The 16963-nt window shown below is 35.9% G+C and overlaps 1 protein-coding gene across 1 annotated transcript in view; it reads left to right on the top strand.

Annotated features, from left to right (window-relative positions):
• Nucleotides 1-16963, top strand: part of LOC127879950 (sister chromatid cohesion protein PDS5 homolog A-like) — a 107883-nt gene that overhangs the window by 15145 nt on the left and 75775 nt on the right. Inside the window, exons 4-12 of the mRNA XM_052427082.1 lie at nucleotides 1549-1635; nucleotides 2642-2739; nucleotides 3316-3442; nucleotides 4274-4354; nucleotides 4718-4858; nucleotides 7546-7661; nucleotides 8157-8251; nucleotides 11640-11785; nucleotides 15934-16085. Coding sequence (XP_052283042.1) covers nucleotides 1549-1635; nucleotides 2642-2739; nucleotides 3316-3442; nucleotides 4274-4354; nucleotides 4718-4858; nucleotides 7546-7661; nucleotides 8157-8251; nucleotides 11640-11785; nucleotides 15934-16085 — 1043 coding nt within the window. The remainder of the gene's footprint in view (nucleotides 1-1548; nucleotides 1636-2641; nucleotides 2740-3315; nucleotides 3443-4273; nucleotides 4355-4717; nucleotides 4859-7545; nucleotides 7662-8156; nucleotides 8252-11639; nucleotides 11786-15933; nucleotides 16086-16963) is intronic.

Genomic DNA, 16963 nt, shown 5'->3' with positions numbered 1-16963 from the left:
CACAGAGTTATGGACCTTTGAAATTTTCCATTAACTGTACATATAGTGCAATTCTTGTCCGGGCTATTTCTCAGCAACTAATGACCGGAATTCAATGAAACTTTATGGGAAGTTTCACTACCAAAAGGAGATGTGCATATAATCAGCCAGTTATGGTCCGATGATTTTTCACAGACTTATGGACCTTTGAAATTTTCCATTAACTGTACATATAGTGCAATTCTTGTCCAGGCTATTTCTCCCCAAATACTGACTGGAATTCAATGAAGCTTTATGGGAAGCTAAACTACCTTTAGGAGATGCGCATGTTATTTGTGGGTTCTGGTTAGATGATTTAGTTTGAGAGTTATGACCCTTTGAAATTTTTAAGTTGCTAAACCATCCGTCGTAATATTTTGTCCAAAGTTATGCCCCTCAAGACGTTTTCTTTTATCTGAATATATAGTGCAATATTGTGGCAAAAAAACATATAGGGAGTCACCCGTCTTCGACGGTTTGTTGTTTATAGACCAGTTGAGTGTAGAAATAGTGTGTTTTGCATTGTGGTATCCATTAACCTCAACAAAACGCTGTTGAAGTCCACTTTTTGTGCATCTGTTAAAGCTGGAGGATTTGTATCATTCGTTCTTCCATCCGTTTGAGCTCAACCCATAATAACGTATTACATATTTCATATATCACCAAAGATGCTTTCTACAAAGCTGTGATATTTTCAACATACTCTTTGCCTCGATTTCACCTTGACATGTTCATTTTCATTGAACTAAGACTTATTTACAATTTTCAAACTCTTGTTTTACCTAAAGTGACGCCTTTTGTCTTATATTAATACCTTTTATTACTATTAAAGCTTTGTTACTAGCATAGATGTTATCTATGAACACTTACAACACACTCACATCACCTGATATCATTTTGAATTTGATCTTCTTTGACTATTTGAGGTAAAAATTCTTGGTTAAAATAAATTTACTGTTTTCTTAACACCCGTGCTTCATACTAAAAGCATTCAACATTCAACAATCACACATCAGTGTTGTTGTTTTTAAACAAATTTTGGGGCCAAAGTTCGCCCCATTCCCAATTTCAAAAAGTTCATATTTTTCCCAAATGTCTGCCTCAATTCCCAATTTAAGATTTCCCCAAAAATAATTATGTATCACAACACAAAGATCATCTTATTAATCAGCTCTATAAGTCTAACCTTATGAAATTTTATATTGAAAAACATGTGTATTCTCAATTTTATAGTATTTGTTAACAAAACAAAACAACATTTCCCAATTTAGAAAAAAAACAACAAAAAAACAAGGCACTGGCTTCCTTTAAAAAAACCCACTGTATATCACTTTACCTTAATTTCACGTTAAAATATATCTTCTTTTGAACTTATTTAACTGGGCCAATGAATCAATACTGACAAGGCTTCTATCAGGGCATCTGTGTTTATTGAATGAAGCAACTTAATAGAAATAGTAGTGTTTGATTGTTTTCAGTGTTTGTAAAGAGCTTTATTTCCATAGAATGTTATCTGTCTGCTTGTTTCAGGACATTTTCATGTTCCTCATCAAACAATTACGAGGCTTAGAGGACCCAAACTCACCAACTTTCAAACGATATTTCTACCTTTTAGAGGTATGTATAGTTTGACAGTGTACATCCTTTGTTATCTCTTGACCGCTCTAAATCAGCATTTTGACACTTGGTCCCTTAGAAAATAAAGTTACAGACCTTCTTGAAGTCATTTAAGCTGAAGATGCTTCATTTCCAACCTTAAGATACTAATTAGCAGCAAACAGCTTAACACTAGAACAGCCTGCATGTTACTTGCAGGCTGTACTGGTTTTATGCAAATGGCATGTAGCCGTTTTGCGCTTTTCTTTGGAATGGGAAAAAGTTATCCCAAACTGCCAGTGTCTGTATTAGTTCAATATCTTTCTTTGGATGAGCAATTCTATGTGAAGTTAGTGATGCCCGCACATCGAAGAACAGTAAGTTAAGCATTTACAATTCTATACACAATTCTAATTATGGATGCTGATGTAGGTTAAATGTGCTCTCTGAAGTAATTATTTGGATATCGAGTTTTTGTGTCCATTTCCCATACTTGAGTTGGAATCCAGTGTCTGCAAAGTTGTTCTCAGCCTTTACTCACTATCTACTAGTATTTGCAGTGTTGGCCAATTTGTAAAAACAGTATTTGTGTACTGGTTACACAAAATGTTATTGTGCAAATCTTAACTCAAAAACTATGAAGGGATTTAATGAAACTTCATACAAGGATAAAATCTATTGTAATGAAATGCACATATCAAAAGACGACAATGATTTCTGTTTTTCAATTAATTAAAGGTGAAGAACAAACTTTTTGGTCAAAACATTATTATTTGGCCTTCATCACTGGCAGTGCCTGCTCTTGTTTCAATGTTAAACAGTGTTACTGTTCAAATTTAATGAATCTGGCGGTGTGAAAACGCTGAATGCATTTGGTTAAGTGTCATGAAGATTAGTCTGTGCTGTCTGAACAGGCTAATCTGGGATTAAAATTTCTGCTTTACTGTAGTTACGACCCTTTACACACATGTATTAAGCCCTGTTTATGCAGAGGAATGCTCATTTAATTGCATTTTTTTCATTTCAGAATCTAGCGTGGGTGAAGTCTTTCAATATTTGTATTGACCTCGATGATAATCAGGAAATATTCTGCAGCCTTTTCAAGCTTATGTTTGCAATAATCAAGTAAGCTTTCTTAAACTTTTGCCATTTACACATAAACAAAATTTAGCATTCAATCCTTTTATTATTGTTTCATAAAATAGAAAATAGCTTGATTGTTAAGATTGAATGACTTGTGTCGCGCTGATTCAAATTCAATACCCTCTATTGTTCATGAATTGTGCCATATTCTAAAAAAACAGGACTTAATGTATGTGCCTAAAGTGTCATTATAATTAGCCTGTATGAGTCAGCTTTATTTCCTTAAAAAGGGACTAACTTTAAACACAAAATACCACATAAGCAGGAAGTGTTATGCCCAATCAGCCTGTGTGGACTGCACAGGCTAATCTTTGATGACATTATATGCACCTTCATTAAGCCAAGTTTTCCCATGCGAGGCTCAATTATTGCCCCAATTTCTGTGAAAAGCTCACATAAAAGTGGAAAGTGTTGTCCCATGAAAGAGTGTGCTTACTTCACATTTCTTGCTGATTATTTCCCAAGTTTCCATGAGAAGCACACACAAAAGCAGAAAGTGTTGTCCCTGATTAGCTTGGTTTACTGCAGATTTCATGCTAATTACTGCCCCTATTTCAGTGAGAAGCACACAGGCAAGGTGAAAGGTTTTATGTTGGATATGATGTCACCGCTACTCACAGAGGCAGATATTGTATCACAGGAGCTGCTAGATATACTCTTAATCAACATTGTAGAGCCACACAAGGTCAGTGTAGATACATGGACCACAGCGTTTACATAATCTGGAATGCACTTATATTTTGTTGTAGAGCCACACAAGGTCAGTATACAATGTAGGTACATAGACCACAGGGGTTACATATGTGGAATGCACTTATATTGTTTTGCAGAGCCACACAAGGTCAGTATACCTACATGGACCACAGGGTATTTCTTTACCATGTTACTATGATGTATTACATGCAAACGTGTTTAATTTGCACCTGAATATTTAATGTCAAAATGCAGGAAATAGGTTAAAATAAAAATGGACTTCAATTCAGCTTCCATTTTTAGCTCGCGGTTTTCGAAGAAAACCCGAGGTATTGTCATAGCAAGCTCGTTGTCCGCCGTCCGCGTCGTGCTAAAACCTTGACATTTGTCTCTAAAATCAAAGTGCTTCCACCTACAACTTTGAAACTTCATATGTAGATGCACCTTGATGAGTTCTACACGCCACACCCAAATTCTGACACGCTTTCATTTATTCAAAACTGCACCCGCAGCCAAGAGTTGGCACCGGTTATGCGGTGCTCTTGTACTGTTTTGCAATCAGTTGATCACCTGATTGAGACATTAATCAGTGTCGCTGAATGGATAATACATATTCAAAACATGTCTGGCATGCACTTATATAGTCTTATTGAAAAAGATTTAGAACTAATGTAAGCACTGAGCAAGGATATAAACTAACTTTCAGACCATGGATGCTTACCTCTATCTCACATTACATCTTGTACATAGGACATATGTCTATGTATACACTTGTCAGAAATGTTATCGCGTTAAATGAACAATGTATGTGTTTTGTGTTTAGACCCAGAATCGTCAAGCCTTTGGTTTGGCCAAGGATCTCCTGATCAGAACATGTAACTCCATAGAGCCCTATGTGCAAGCTGTAAGTATAGCACTTCGGGAAATCACATGAAATCACTGTTGCTTGAAAATAAAATTTTGATAAAAATGGTTCTGTGAAAGCCAGCAAATATAACCTGCATGTTTGCTAGAAGTCTTATATTAAGCACTGTCTGTCTATGGACTCAAGTTTTGATATTTGAATATTAGAAGTTGAACCTGTTTAGTCCGTGGCTATGCCTTAATGCCAGGTTGTTATAATAGCCCCATATATTATTAGATACTGATAAACAGCAAACAGCATCAATTGTAGACAGAATGCGAGTTACTGACATTTTCTCTAGTCTGAGCTGGAAAGGGTTAAGTAACAAGCAAATGCTAAGAATTTTATGTGTTTTTGTTTCAGTTCTTCAATAATGCCTTAATGCTGGGCAAGACCTCTGAAAGTGAGCTGTCTGAACACATGTACGAACTCATCTATGAACTTAACACTATTTGTCCATCCGTGCTGTTGTCTGTACTACCACAACTAGAATTTAAACTAAAGGTAAATATCTCATGGTAAAAAATATTAATTTGACAAATATGATGACAGATTATGATACAGATTATGTATTAATGAGAGTGTATGTGTACTTTTTTCTTCTTTTTTTTTTTAATCAGAGAAACTTAAGTTTCGCTATTACTAGGCCACTTGTCTATTTATGTAAATTACTCAACAAAAAAGTGAGCAGCGCTGTCAGAAAACAGGGCTTGATTCATGTGATAAATTCTTGTCCAAAATAAGCCTGTGCAGTCTGCCTAGGCTATTGTGAGACAGCACTGTAAGCACATAAGGGCTGCAACGAATCCAAAAAATTTGTTCGGATCTGAATCCGAATCCAAATATGGTTCCTAACAGTTTTTCGGTTCCGGATTCCTCAGATAAGAGAAAATAAGAATTTTCTGTTTAAATTAAAGAAATCATTGACAATGTTTTAGAAGTATAATTTGACTACAAAACATTAAACATTTATTAACAAAAAACATAACAAAGTTCTCATTTAACATTGTAGCAATGTCAAAATAAAACGAAACCGTAACACTTATTCACTTAATAGTTCGCTTGTTAACATACACTTTTAACTGTTCATGCAGTTTGATGTTTGTTTTCACAAAAATCAACATATCAACATTGTCCGGGTCCAGGCAAGCCCTATGAGCACTGACGAGGTCTCCTGCTGTGGAGAAGATTCTCTCACTGGGCACTGAGGTTCCTTGCATCACAAGATAGCATTTAAACTTAGTATATGACGAAAGATGCTTTCAAGACATTACACGATGCAAGAACACAATTTGACAGGTCGCGAAATTATGCAAAATTTACCTGAATAACATTCCAGTCACACTGGATCCACTACCGTTGTTTTTAATACAACTCAGAAAGACAATTAGGATTGAAAACTTACTTATTGCCAATAGGAATTGCATTTGCAATGTGTAAATCCTCCATGATTTCGAATTAGTTTTGCTTTCGGGGCTCATTACGGAATGTCCAATTACACATTTATACAATAAAAGCCGAAAATCACGAAGGATCTGCTATTTGACTGTCACACGTCAATAAATTTCAACTATTATACGTATGTTTTATCTTTTAAACAGAACCAGTCTGTATAAAAAACAATACTCGTGAAAACAAAGCTAGGTTACATACAACTATGAAAATAAATTTTCAAAACCGAAATTTCCAGGGGTGGATCCATACCCGCGAATCTGAAGTTGGATCCGATATCGTCAGATATTTCGGGTACCCGTTGCAGCTCTAACGCACATGCATTAATTCCATTTTTCTGACTCCGGTAGATCACTGTACTTGCTGTATTTGCCTCCACAAGGGAGATTACTGTACTTGCTGTATTTGCCTCCACAAGGGAGATTACCGTACTTGCTGTATTTGCCTCCACAAGGGTGATTACTGTACTTGCTGTTTATGCCTCCAAAAGGGAGATTACTGTACTTGCTGTATTTGCATCCACAAGGGAGAACACTGTACTTGCTGTATTTGCCTCCAAAAGGGAGAACAATGTGCTGGCTGTATTTGCCTCCACAAGGGAGATTACTGTACTTGCTGTATTTGCGTCCACAAGGGAAATAACTGTACTTGCTGTATTTGCCTCCACAAGAGAGATAACTGTACTTGTTGTATTTGCCTCCACAAGGGAGATTACTGTACTTGCTGTATTTGCCTCCACAAGGGAGAACACTGTACTTGCTGTATTTGCCTCCAAAAGGGAGAACAGTGTGCTGGCTGTATTTTCCTCCACAAGGGAGATTACTGTACTTGCTGTATTTGCCTCCACACGGGAGATCACTGTACTTGCTGTATTTGCCTCTGCAAGGGAGATCACTGTACCTGCTGTATTTGCCTCTACAACGGAGATCACTGTTCTTGCTGTATTTGCCTCCACAAGGGAGAACACTGTACTTGCTGTATTTGCCTCCACAAGGGAGTTTACTGTACTTGCTGTAGTTGCCTCCACAAGGGAGATCACTGTACTTATTGTATTTTTCTCCACAAGGGAGATCACTGCACTTGCTGTATTTGCCTCCACAAGAGAGAACACTGTACTTGCTGTATTTGCCTCCACAAGGGAGATTACTGTACTTGCTGTAGTTGCCTCCACAAGGAAGATCACTGTACTTGCTGTATTTGCCTCCACAAGGGAGATCACTGTTCTTGCTGTATTTTCCTCAACAAGGGAGATCACTGTACTTGCTGTATTTGCCTCCACAAGGGAGATCACTGTACTTATTGTATTTTTCTCCACAAGGGAGATCACTGCACTTGCTGTATTTGCCTCCAGAAGAGAGAACACTGTACTCGCTGTATTTGCCTCCACAAGGGAGATTATTGTACTTGCTGTATTTGCCTCCACAAGGGAGATCACTGTTCTTGCTGTATTTGCCTCCACAAGGGAGATTACTGTACTTGATGTATTTGCCTCCACAAGAGAGGTCACTGTACTTGTTGTATTTGCCTCCACAAGGGAGATTACTGTACTTGCTGTGTTTGTCTCCACAAGGGGGACCACTGTACTTGCTGTATAGGGAGATTACTCTACTCACTGTGTTTGCCTCCACAAGAGAGGTCACTGTACTTGCTGTATTTGCCCACCACAAGGGAGATTACTGTACTTGCTGTGTTTGCCACCACAAGGGAGATTACTGTACTTGCTGTGTTTTCCTCCACAGAGCAATGAGGAGTCAGAGAGAAAGGCAGTGACCAAGGTGCTGGCCCGCATGTTTTCAGACCAGGGCTCCAACCTGGCAGAGCAGAACAAGCCCCTGTGGAACTGCTTCGTTGGCAGGTAATATATCAATAAATGCTTACAAATGTAACTAAACCATGATTCTCAGTCATTATTGTTTGAGAAAAGAAAGTAAATAGAGACTCCCTAGAGGCAATTTTAACTATCTTAAGAGTAGAATCACAAATATTGTCAATTCACAGAATGGCAGTTTTTTGGCGTTTAATATAGAAAAATGCATATTTTAAGTATATATTTGGATAAAAATATATTGAGGTTATCTTAACATACATAATTGATTTTCATTTTATACAAAAATACTGTATATGCTGTTATTTCCAGCTCTCTCACTTCTGTATTAATGAAAATAAACTTTCAGAAATCAATGAAAAATTGAATGTAAATTGAAGGGGGCTCTTTAGCCGCATCCACAACTTTTACAAATGAAATTCTAAGCTAATTTGTCCCAGTGTTATAATAAAATATGGTTATCATTGGTTATAAATCAGAGATGTTCACTTTGAAAGCATTGCAGTATTTGTGTTTGTATTCCAGATTCAATGACATCAGTATCACTGTGAGGACTGTGTGTGTGCAGTCATCTGTGAACTTCATCACCCACCACCCAGAACTAGTCAAGGATGTATTGGGTAAAATACCCGCTTTTGTGTTAAACAGTGTGAACCATTAGTTTTTACATATTTATTAATGCTCGATTGCATCTCACGCTTAAGGCTTATTGAAACGCTTTTGAGTCAGTTTACGAGTACACTGCAACTCCAATATATCGCGTTTGAAGGGATCCAAAGATCGCGATCGTGATATATCCGGCGCGCGATATAAATTGTATAAAAAGTTATTCATGCATGTATATGTATGCATAAGCATAGTTGCAATCTCAAAACACACTATTTACTTACCATATTGAATTATGTGTTATATCCATATGTTATTCATTGCTATAACACAAAACATTATTCCATGTAAGTATTTTCAAATGTGTATAATTAAATTTATATGCCGAAAACCATTGTCAAGTATTATTGTTAAAAAAAGCATGCACAAATTAGACCCATGTATAAAGTGATGTCATTCACCTCATGGAAAGCATGGGCAGTTTGACCAACTGAGGGACACGATTCACCTCTCAATTAAAAGCAAGAATTTTACACTGTATCAAACGTGCAAAGATTGTTGAGATAGGTCAGTATTGACTTGTGACATTTACAGTTATAATTGTATACACCTTCATGTGTTTACTGGTGCGTTTCTGCAGTTCAAAGCAAATTCAATAGAGAATGGTAACACCCAAAATGACCTGTGATTGGCAAGTTTGTTTATCGCAGTACACAGGTGCTAAAGTGGTGTACAATAAGAGCAAACAATCGGGTTAAAACTGGATTATGAATGTCGGATTAAACAGAAATTAAGGTGGGTGAAAAAAAGGGTAAAATGCAACTTTGAAACAGATTTTATCTCAGCTAATTGTTAACCAGGTTTTCTGAAGGAAAAAAATGGTTATTAGATTGGCGAATGTCGGAAGGCGGATGGGCGGGCGGAACAAGCTTGTCCAGGCCATAACTTTGTCGTTCGTTGTGAGATTTTAAAATCATTTAGCAAATTTGTTCACCATCATTAGACGGTGTTTTGCGTGAAAGAATTACATTGATATCTCCAAGGCCAAGGTCACACTGTGAGTTCAAAGGTCAAAAATGGCCATAAATGAGCTTGTCTGGGCCATAAGTATGTCATTCATTGTGAGATTTTAAAATCATTTGGCACATTTGTTCACCATCATGGGACGGTGTGTCGCACGAAAGAATCACGTCAATATCTCCAATGTCAAGGTCGCCACGACAAAAAATTGATTATTTTTTTTAAACAAATTTACAAAGGGGGTTAATTTTGTTTGTTCATTTCAAAAGTTCAGTTTGAGTTGTCTCATTTTATCAGATTTTCTTTCACAATGAAAACCTGGTTTTGTGACAATTTTGTCCCTTGTCAGATTTTAAAACATGTTATTTAGGGATTATGCTCGTCAGATTTTTTGGAGCCATAGCCGATTGGCGATATATTGGACAGCGCGATATAACGGACCGTGATATATTGGAGTTGCAGTGTATATTTGGGGGAGATCTAAAGTACGCTACCTCAGTGGGGATAAAACTTTACCTGTTTGTTTCAGCAATGGTTTTTACTGTTTCATGATCAAATATGCGTACTATTAAATTTTTAAAGATAAGTTAAATGTTCAATTCATAATGAATATAGTTATATTATAATTGTGGATATTTCTGTGGGGATTGTATCATTGATGTGACTGTTATAACAAATGAGATACTAATTGGAGACAAAGTGAGCCTGGAAAACTTGGCTTAATTCATGTGTGTGAAGTGTTGTCCCAGATAGCCTGTGCAGTCCGTACAGACAAATCATGGATGACACTTTCCACTTTTATAATTTTTTTCATTGAAGTGGATGTCTCTTCTTAGCAAACATCAAGTCAGAAAGAGTCGTCCCTAATTAGCCAGTGGGGATGGCACTCAGGGCTCGCGCTGTCGTTCGCCATTAGAGACATTTGCGAAAATATCGAGAATTTGCCTAAAGAAAATTCTGATTTGCGAAAATGCTTAAATCTCGCAAATCTTTATTGAAATTATCCGCCATTTAAATCCAGACTGGTTTTCTATAGTTTTCTCTTTGTTTCATTGAAAGTATTCGCAAATTGAACAATAAACAAAAGCCGGTCTGCACCAGAACATGAGACATCGCTTGACCTTAAAATATTGTTATTGAAGTGCACGTGGTAGCTGGCCAATCAACATTGAGTTCGCTCACACATAATACATGTATTGGGTCAATCATGCGTAGACACTTGGAATACTGTCGTCTACCAACAATTTAGCAGCCGATGGCAAACGTCCTATTTAAAGATAAACAAATGAGAAGAAGAGCAACAATAATTAATTTCTCAGCTGATCACTTTAGACCTTTCTACCAACTATCGATCTGAATTCAAGGATGATCATTAAATAATTAGTTCTATGTTGATGATGTTACACCTTTCTGTCGATAATCGACGTCATCGTTTGAAATAAAAGGTGATAATTTAGAAGTTGTTTTTACCCCCAAGCTATGCTATTGTAAATAAAAATGTCAACCAAATGGTATATTTATTACGTATTTGATAGGCTACTGATTTTCATTTTCTGCAATCAAACAATATGCAAATTTTGTTTCAAGTGCAAAACGCGTAAAATTTTTTGGACTGTCGTTTTCAGATACATTTTTTTTGCTGATTTAAATTTATTTTCGGAGCTCTTTATAGAAGAAATAGAATGACGAATACACATGCGGTAATACAGATGATGTGGTTTATATTATTTCGAATTGTATTCACTTGAAATTGCAATTGGAAAGACTATAACAAAGAACAATTTGTAAGAGCTCTGGGTGGGGTGGGAGGCTTTGCCCTTTATTCCTGTTGGGTTCCTTGTTCTAAGACCCCGGCCTAATTTTCAGGATTTCAAATTTGGAACAACTTAATCCACTGTTAAGTGTACATGTATTAATTAACTTATGTTTGTACTTTGAAAAGTACCATAATATTAATTTCTATATTGAAAACTGCGTGTTATATAATATGTGATATGCCCTTGTTGTCATAAAAAGAAATATGAACAAGTGCATAGTATATATTGTTATTTCAAAACCACTTTTCACGCGCCGAAAAAAAAGAAATCTGGTTGGCTCAAAGAAATTTTGGGCCAGCGCTAGCTCTGGCACTGGCTAATCTGGGTTGACACTTTGCTCAGTCCAGTTTTCTCAGAACACAGTTAAATATTTCTTCCTTACAAATGCTTAATTCTAGAGAATTGATAATTTATTTGAGGTTGATTACAGAAAATGCTTAATTTGAAAACTATTATCAAATGTTTGTTGGGAAATTACTCATGGTCTCTTGTTTCTAAACATTAAACATATATTTAGTTTATTTGACTAATTGCGAAATTGTTTATTGCCAAATTTTCCGTGCAGAGCAAGTGAAGATTCGTCAGCACGATTCGGAGGAGACTGTACGTCAGGAGGTTGTCACATCCCTGGTAACCATCGCTAAGGCCAACTTTGACATCATGACTGACGAGATGCTGGAGGTCATCAAAGAGAGGACTCGAGATAAGAAGGTTTGGGGGAGAAATACTGTTGAAACATTTATAGTTGTCCGGCTGAAATTTAGTTGTTTTTTATTGCTAGTATGTGGAAACGTAAATTCATAAATTTCCGACTTTGGAAATATAATAATTTGCCACAGTCATTATTGTCCCCTACCGGTTACACCGGAGGGGACTTATGGTTTGCGCTCTGTCTGTCTGTCAGTCCGTCAGTCAGTCACACTTTTTTGGATCTTGCGATAACTTTAAAAGTTCTTGATATTTTTTCATGAAACTTGAAACATGGATAGATGGCAAAATGGACATTATGCACGTCATTTCATTTTGTCCCTACGTCAAAAATTCTGGTTGCTATGGCAACAAGTAGACAAGAAATACTGCTGAAATGGTGGTTTTTTAGATCCTGCGATAACATTAAAAGTATTAAATATTTTTTCATGAAACTTGGAACATGGACAGATGGCAATATGGACATTATGCACGTCATTTCAATTTGTCCCTGCGTCAAAAATTCTGGTTGCTGTGGCAACAAATACAAATTAAAAAATTTCTGACAATGGTGAAATTTCTTACAATGGTGGAGCCGGTAGGGGACTATATTGCTTGGCAATAGTCTTGTTCAATGTGTTTTTGTGAAATTTGTGGATCAGGAAACCAATGAAATAATTGAAAATCTATGTCCCTCAACAATAATGATTTATTAGAATTGTAGAAAAACATCACAAATAACAGTGCCTTCCTAAATCCTATCACTGCTTTTATCTCTTCTTATCTCAGAATGTGGGTTAGATTTATAAGTGTTTTGTTACTATAGTGTTTAACCTTTAAAAGTATGTGTGTTTTAACAGCCTTTTTAAAATGATGGAAACTGTTTTTCACACTGAGCGGTAACACAAACAATTGCAACTCTAGTACAAGTTATGACATATTTATTTTAAATCAATAACATTTATCTATTAAGGTTGATTCACTCTCAATTATAAGTTTTACGTCTTAGTGACTGCGCAAATTGATGACTTAAGAATTAATTAAAAAAACATTAAAAAAAAAAAAGGGAAAATTCTTCCTTTTGAATTAAACGCATTGTTTAATAACAGGGGTTGCCAAAAAAGTGTTAACAGTTTGCAATTGTAGAAGTCATATCTGGAGGTTTAAAATGCAGCAACCAATTAATTAGTTTTTAGCTCAGCTGTTTTCGGAGAAAACCCAAGCTATTGTCATAGCTAGCTCGTCGTCCGCCGTAGGCGTCGTGCTAAAACTTTAACATTGGCCATAACTTTTTAAATATTGAAAACAGCAACTTGATATTTGGCATGCATGTGTATCTCATGGAGCTGCACATTTTGAGTGGTAAAATTTCAAGGTGAACATCATCCTTCAAGGTCTAGGGTCGAAAAAAACAAAGTCAAGGGAAGTAATCAGCTTCAAATGGACATAGTTATCTGACCTGCCCACGTATATATTTTTTTAAAATAAATCTAAGCGGCGCAGTAGGCGGCATTGTGTTTCTGACAAACAAATTGTGGTAAAAGGTCAATATCAAGGTCAACCTTCAAGGTCTACGGTAAAAAATACACATTTAAGAAAAGTAATAAGCTTTAAAGGGAGATAAAAATTCAATATTGAACATAGCCACTTAATATATTTGGCATGCATGTGTATCTCATGGAGCTGCACATTTTGAGTGGTGAATCTACTGTCACGGTAGTGGCTTTTAATTATTTGCTACTAAAAATAGAGATTTGTTAGAGACAATTATTTTCAAGGGAAGTAATTTATATAATTATAAATCTCATATTATATATTTCCTTACAAAGAATTGAAGTTCTTTTCACAGTTACTGTCCAGATTTATTATTTTGATTATTTATAACTCAAATGATTGATTTGTCAAAGTTTTTTTTTAATGATATAATTATCATTTCTTTCACGTACTTAGTTGTTAATAGTAGTGTTCATTACATACCTGTGTACTTATGTCCATAGATACATGATGAACTCTGGCTATGATCTCTTTGATAAACCACAGGCCATGGTTGTCAGTGATTTTTGACTGTCTATAGACCCCCCCCCACCCTCCCCGGTTGGATTGGACAAAATCCAAGGGAAGTAATAAGCTTTAAAGGTAGATGATTTCTATACCAGCCAAATGATAAATAGAAATTATATTTCTAAGTGGCACAGTAGGGGGCATTGTGTTTCTAACAAACACGTCTCTTGTTGGGTCACTAGGTCAAAGGTCAAAGTTAACATAAATATTCCAATTGAACATCAGGGTTCTCTATAACAGCCGGCCACCGGCAAAATCGGCCGTTTGAAATCAGATTTTGGCCGGTTGAAAATTGCTCAGATTTGGAAAATCGGCAAATGACTTTTCGAAAATTGGCGTGTCTTTTCGGTAATTTTGCTCCTTTTTGCTATTAAGCAAAGACGTCACTTGATTATCTTCCTTAACGCATTACAACAACAACAACAATAATTAAAAGGCGCAAATTTTCATCGGTCTTAAAAACATTTGAATATTTTGACGCTTTTCATCACATGGTGATTTTTTGTTGCTTACGTTTTATTATGTTCATGCAAAGTTTTTGTTGTTGGGAAAATGTAACGCAAATTGTGCATGGTAGACGGACGATCAGGCCTTTTCCGCCCATTCCTGTAGGGCCGAATTTCAGCCCCATTCCCTATCCAAAATCGAAGTTTTTTTCCTTATCAGAATAAAATGTTCCAATTGGAACCTTGTGCAAAAAAAACCCATGAAAATCTTTAAAATTGACCTTAAAAATCGAGTGCAATTACGTATCCGAAAGTCGTATTTATCCGAATTATGATACACTTTGTGAAAAATCGTATTTTTAATGAATTATGGCAAACCTTTGTTGGAAACTTACTTGTAATAAAGACCTTTTTTTTCATGTATCTTTTGTTAGTTAAAAAAGCTAAAATTTATAAAATGCACAAAAAATGCTCATTTTTAAGTGCCTGGTTGGCCATTAAAATAGCCATAAAATGCAGGAAATCAAGTTTTCAATTTTAAAAGTTTTCGTCGGAGCATGCCCCCGGACCCCCCTAGAAGGCCTGTTGGTTTCTTATTTTGGCCTGTTGGCTAAAACTTTATTGAGAACCCTGGAACATGTATTTGCAGAGGAGGTTAAAGCTCACTTATTGGAATGTAGTTAAGTGGATAGGGTGCAGAGGAGGTTAAAGCTCACTTATTGGAATGTAGTTAAGTGGATAGGGTGCAGAGGAGGTTAAAGCTCACTTATTGGAATGTAGTTAAGTGGCTAGCGTATCTGTCCTCGAAAAGGGAGGTCTCTTGATGATCCTCATTGAGGGGGCATTTCTTTTTATTTATCATTTGAGCTTCATTCTTGGAAAACAGGAATTAATGCTTGTGCCTAAAGTGTCCTCCCATATTAGCCTGTGCAGTCCACATATGCTCATCAAGGATAACAGATTCCACTTCAATGGAATTGTTTGTTTAAAGAAAGTCTCATCTTAACTAGTTGATGCAGAAAGTGTCATCCCAGGGTTTTTTTTTGGCCCGATTTTATAGCCGAAATTCGGCTATGTTCCCAATCCCAAAAAGTATACTTTTTTCCCAAAATGTGGCAAAAAATTCCCAATTTCCTAAAAAAAAAAAAAAAAATTTGATTTTTTTTTTTTTTTTTTTTAGAAAGAAGTCTTATGCGTATTTTATCTCAATTTTAATTAAATTACATCTAACAAAGTATAATATGATTTTTTTTCTTTTAATTTGAATGATTATAAAGAGTTAAATCAAATTTAGTATTTCCCTTATCAGTGGACTTTTCGTGTGGAAAAAAAGGCTAATGAATTTATTTTCCCTATTTCATGAAAATGCTGATAAAATTCCCAATTCCGAAGCTATGGGCTATCTTCCCAAAAAGTGGAAAAAAAACCCTGCATCCCATACAAGCCTGTGCGGACTTTACAGGCTAATCTTGAAAGATGCTTTACGCACAAGCATAAGCAAAGTTTTCCCAAAGGCACCAAGAACTTGTACTTCCATCAAAATTGAGTCAAGAGCGTCTCTTTAAGACTTACTCATTTTGATTGAATAAGTTGTATAAATATGTTTGAACTTACTTATTGTGAAGAAAGAAATTAACATTAAGTTTCACTCATTGCCATCCCCAGTTCAAGATCCGCCGTGATGCCCTGATGGGTCTTGCACACATCTACCGCAGTGCCACTCTGAAAGAGGCGGTGCCTGAGGCCACACTCAACAAGATCTCCTGGGTGAAGGACAAGGTGTTCCACACATACTACCAGATCAACCCAGATGATAGGTACACTGTCACTTCTTGTACTAATGAATGGCTAGTTTGATGTTTACCCTTTCCCCATCAGAAGCAAAGTGAAAATGGCTTTTGCAACCAGCATAAATCCAGAACAGCCAGCGAGTAACTCGCAGTCAGTTCAGGTTTTATGCTGTTTGCTACCCATCATTATCTTATGGTTTGAAATGATTCCTTTCAAACTTTAATAATATATTCAAACAGGACTTGAATTCAATTTGATTTTCTAGAGGACTTCAAACTGCGTCAAAATGCATATATAAGGGGTAAAGGGTTAAGTATAGAAACAAATTGGAGCCTCCATCTGGCAAAATTGGGCGTAATGATATGCATTAAGGATGTTCGATCGTTTTGTGAAAATTTTCAAAATATCCGGAATGCTATAATTTTTTGTATGGTGATTAATGAATCTGTATCTGAAATTAATATAAAATAAAAAAGAGAGGTCACCGTGAATAATTTTGAGATAACGAAGGTTTTTAAATGCCATGTGCGTTTGAAAAAAGGTCATTTTTTCGGGGCATAAATTTGGGGGTACGGTAAAATGTTTTTGTGTAATACATTTAAAATGGCATAATAGTATTGAGATTGCATTAGATTAGCAACTGTAACATGTGTATTATCATAGTGAACAGTTTTAAAACCAAAAATTATGGAAATCGTAAAAAATAATGAGAAATAAGTATGACTAGTTTTTTGTTTGTTTTGAAATTTTTATTGCACAGTTCAAAATAGATAACATGCAACACAGATACATATTTCTGTTGATGTAATATTCATATTCATTTGAAGTTCTCAATAATTAAAGTAAACTAGCTAAGCATTAAAATGAAGTAAAGAAATTGATAGGTCACCGTGGATATTTTTTT

This window comes from Dreissena polymorpha, chromosome 4 (genome assembly GCF_020536995.1).
Source record: "Dreissena polymorpha isolate Duluth1 chromosome 4, UMN_Dpol_1.0, whole genome shotgun sequence".
NCBI lineage: Eukaryota > Metazoa > Mollusca > Bivalvia > Myida > Dreissenidae > Dreissena > Dreissena polymorpha.
Note: the sequence above shows the minus strand (reverse complement) of the source record. Positions and strands in the feature narration are given on the sequence as shown.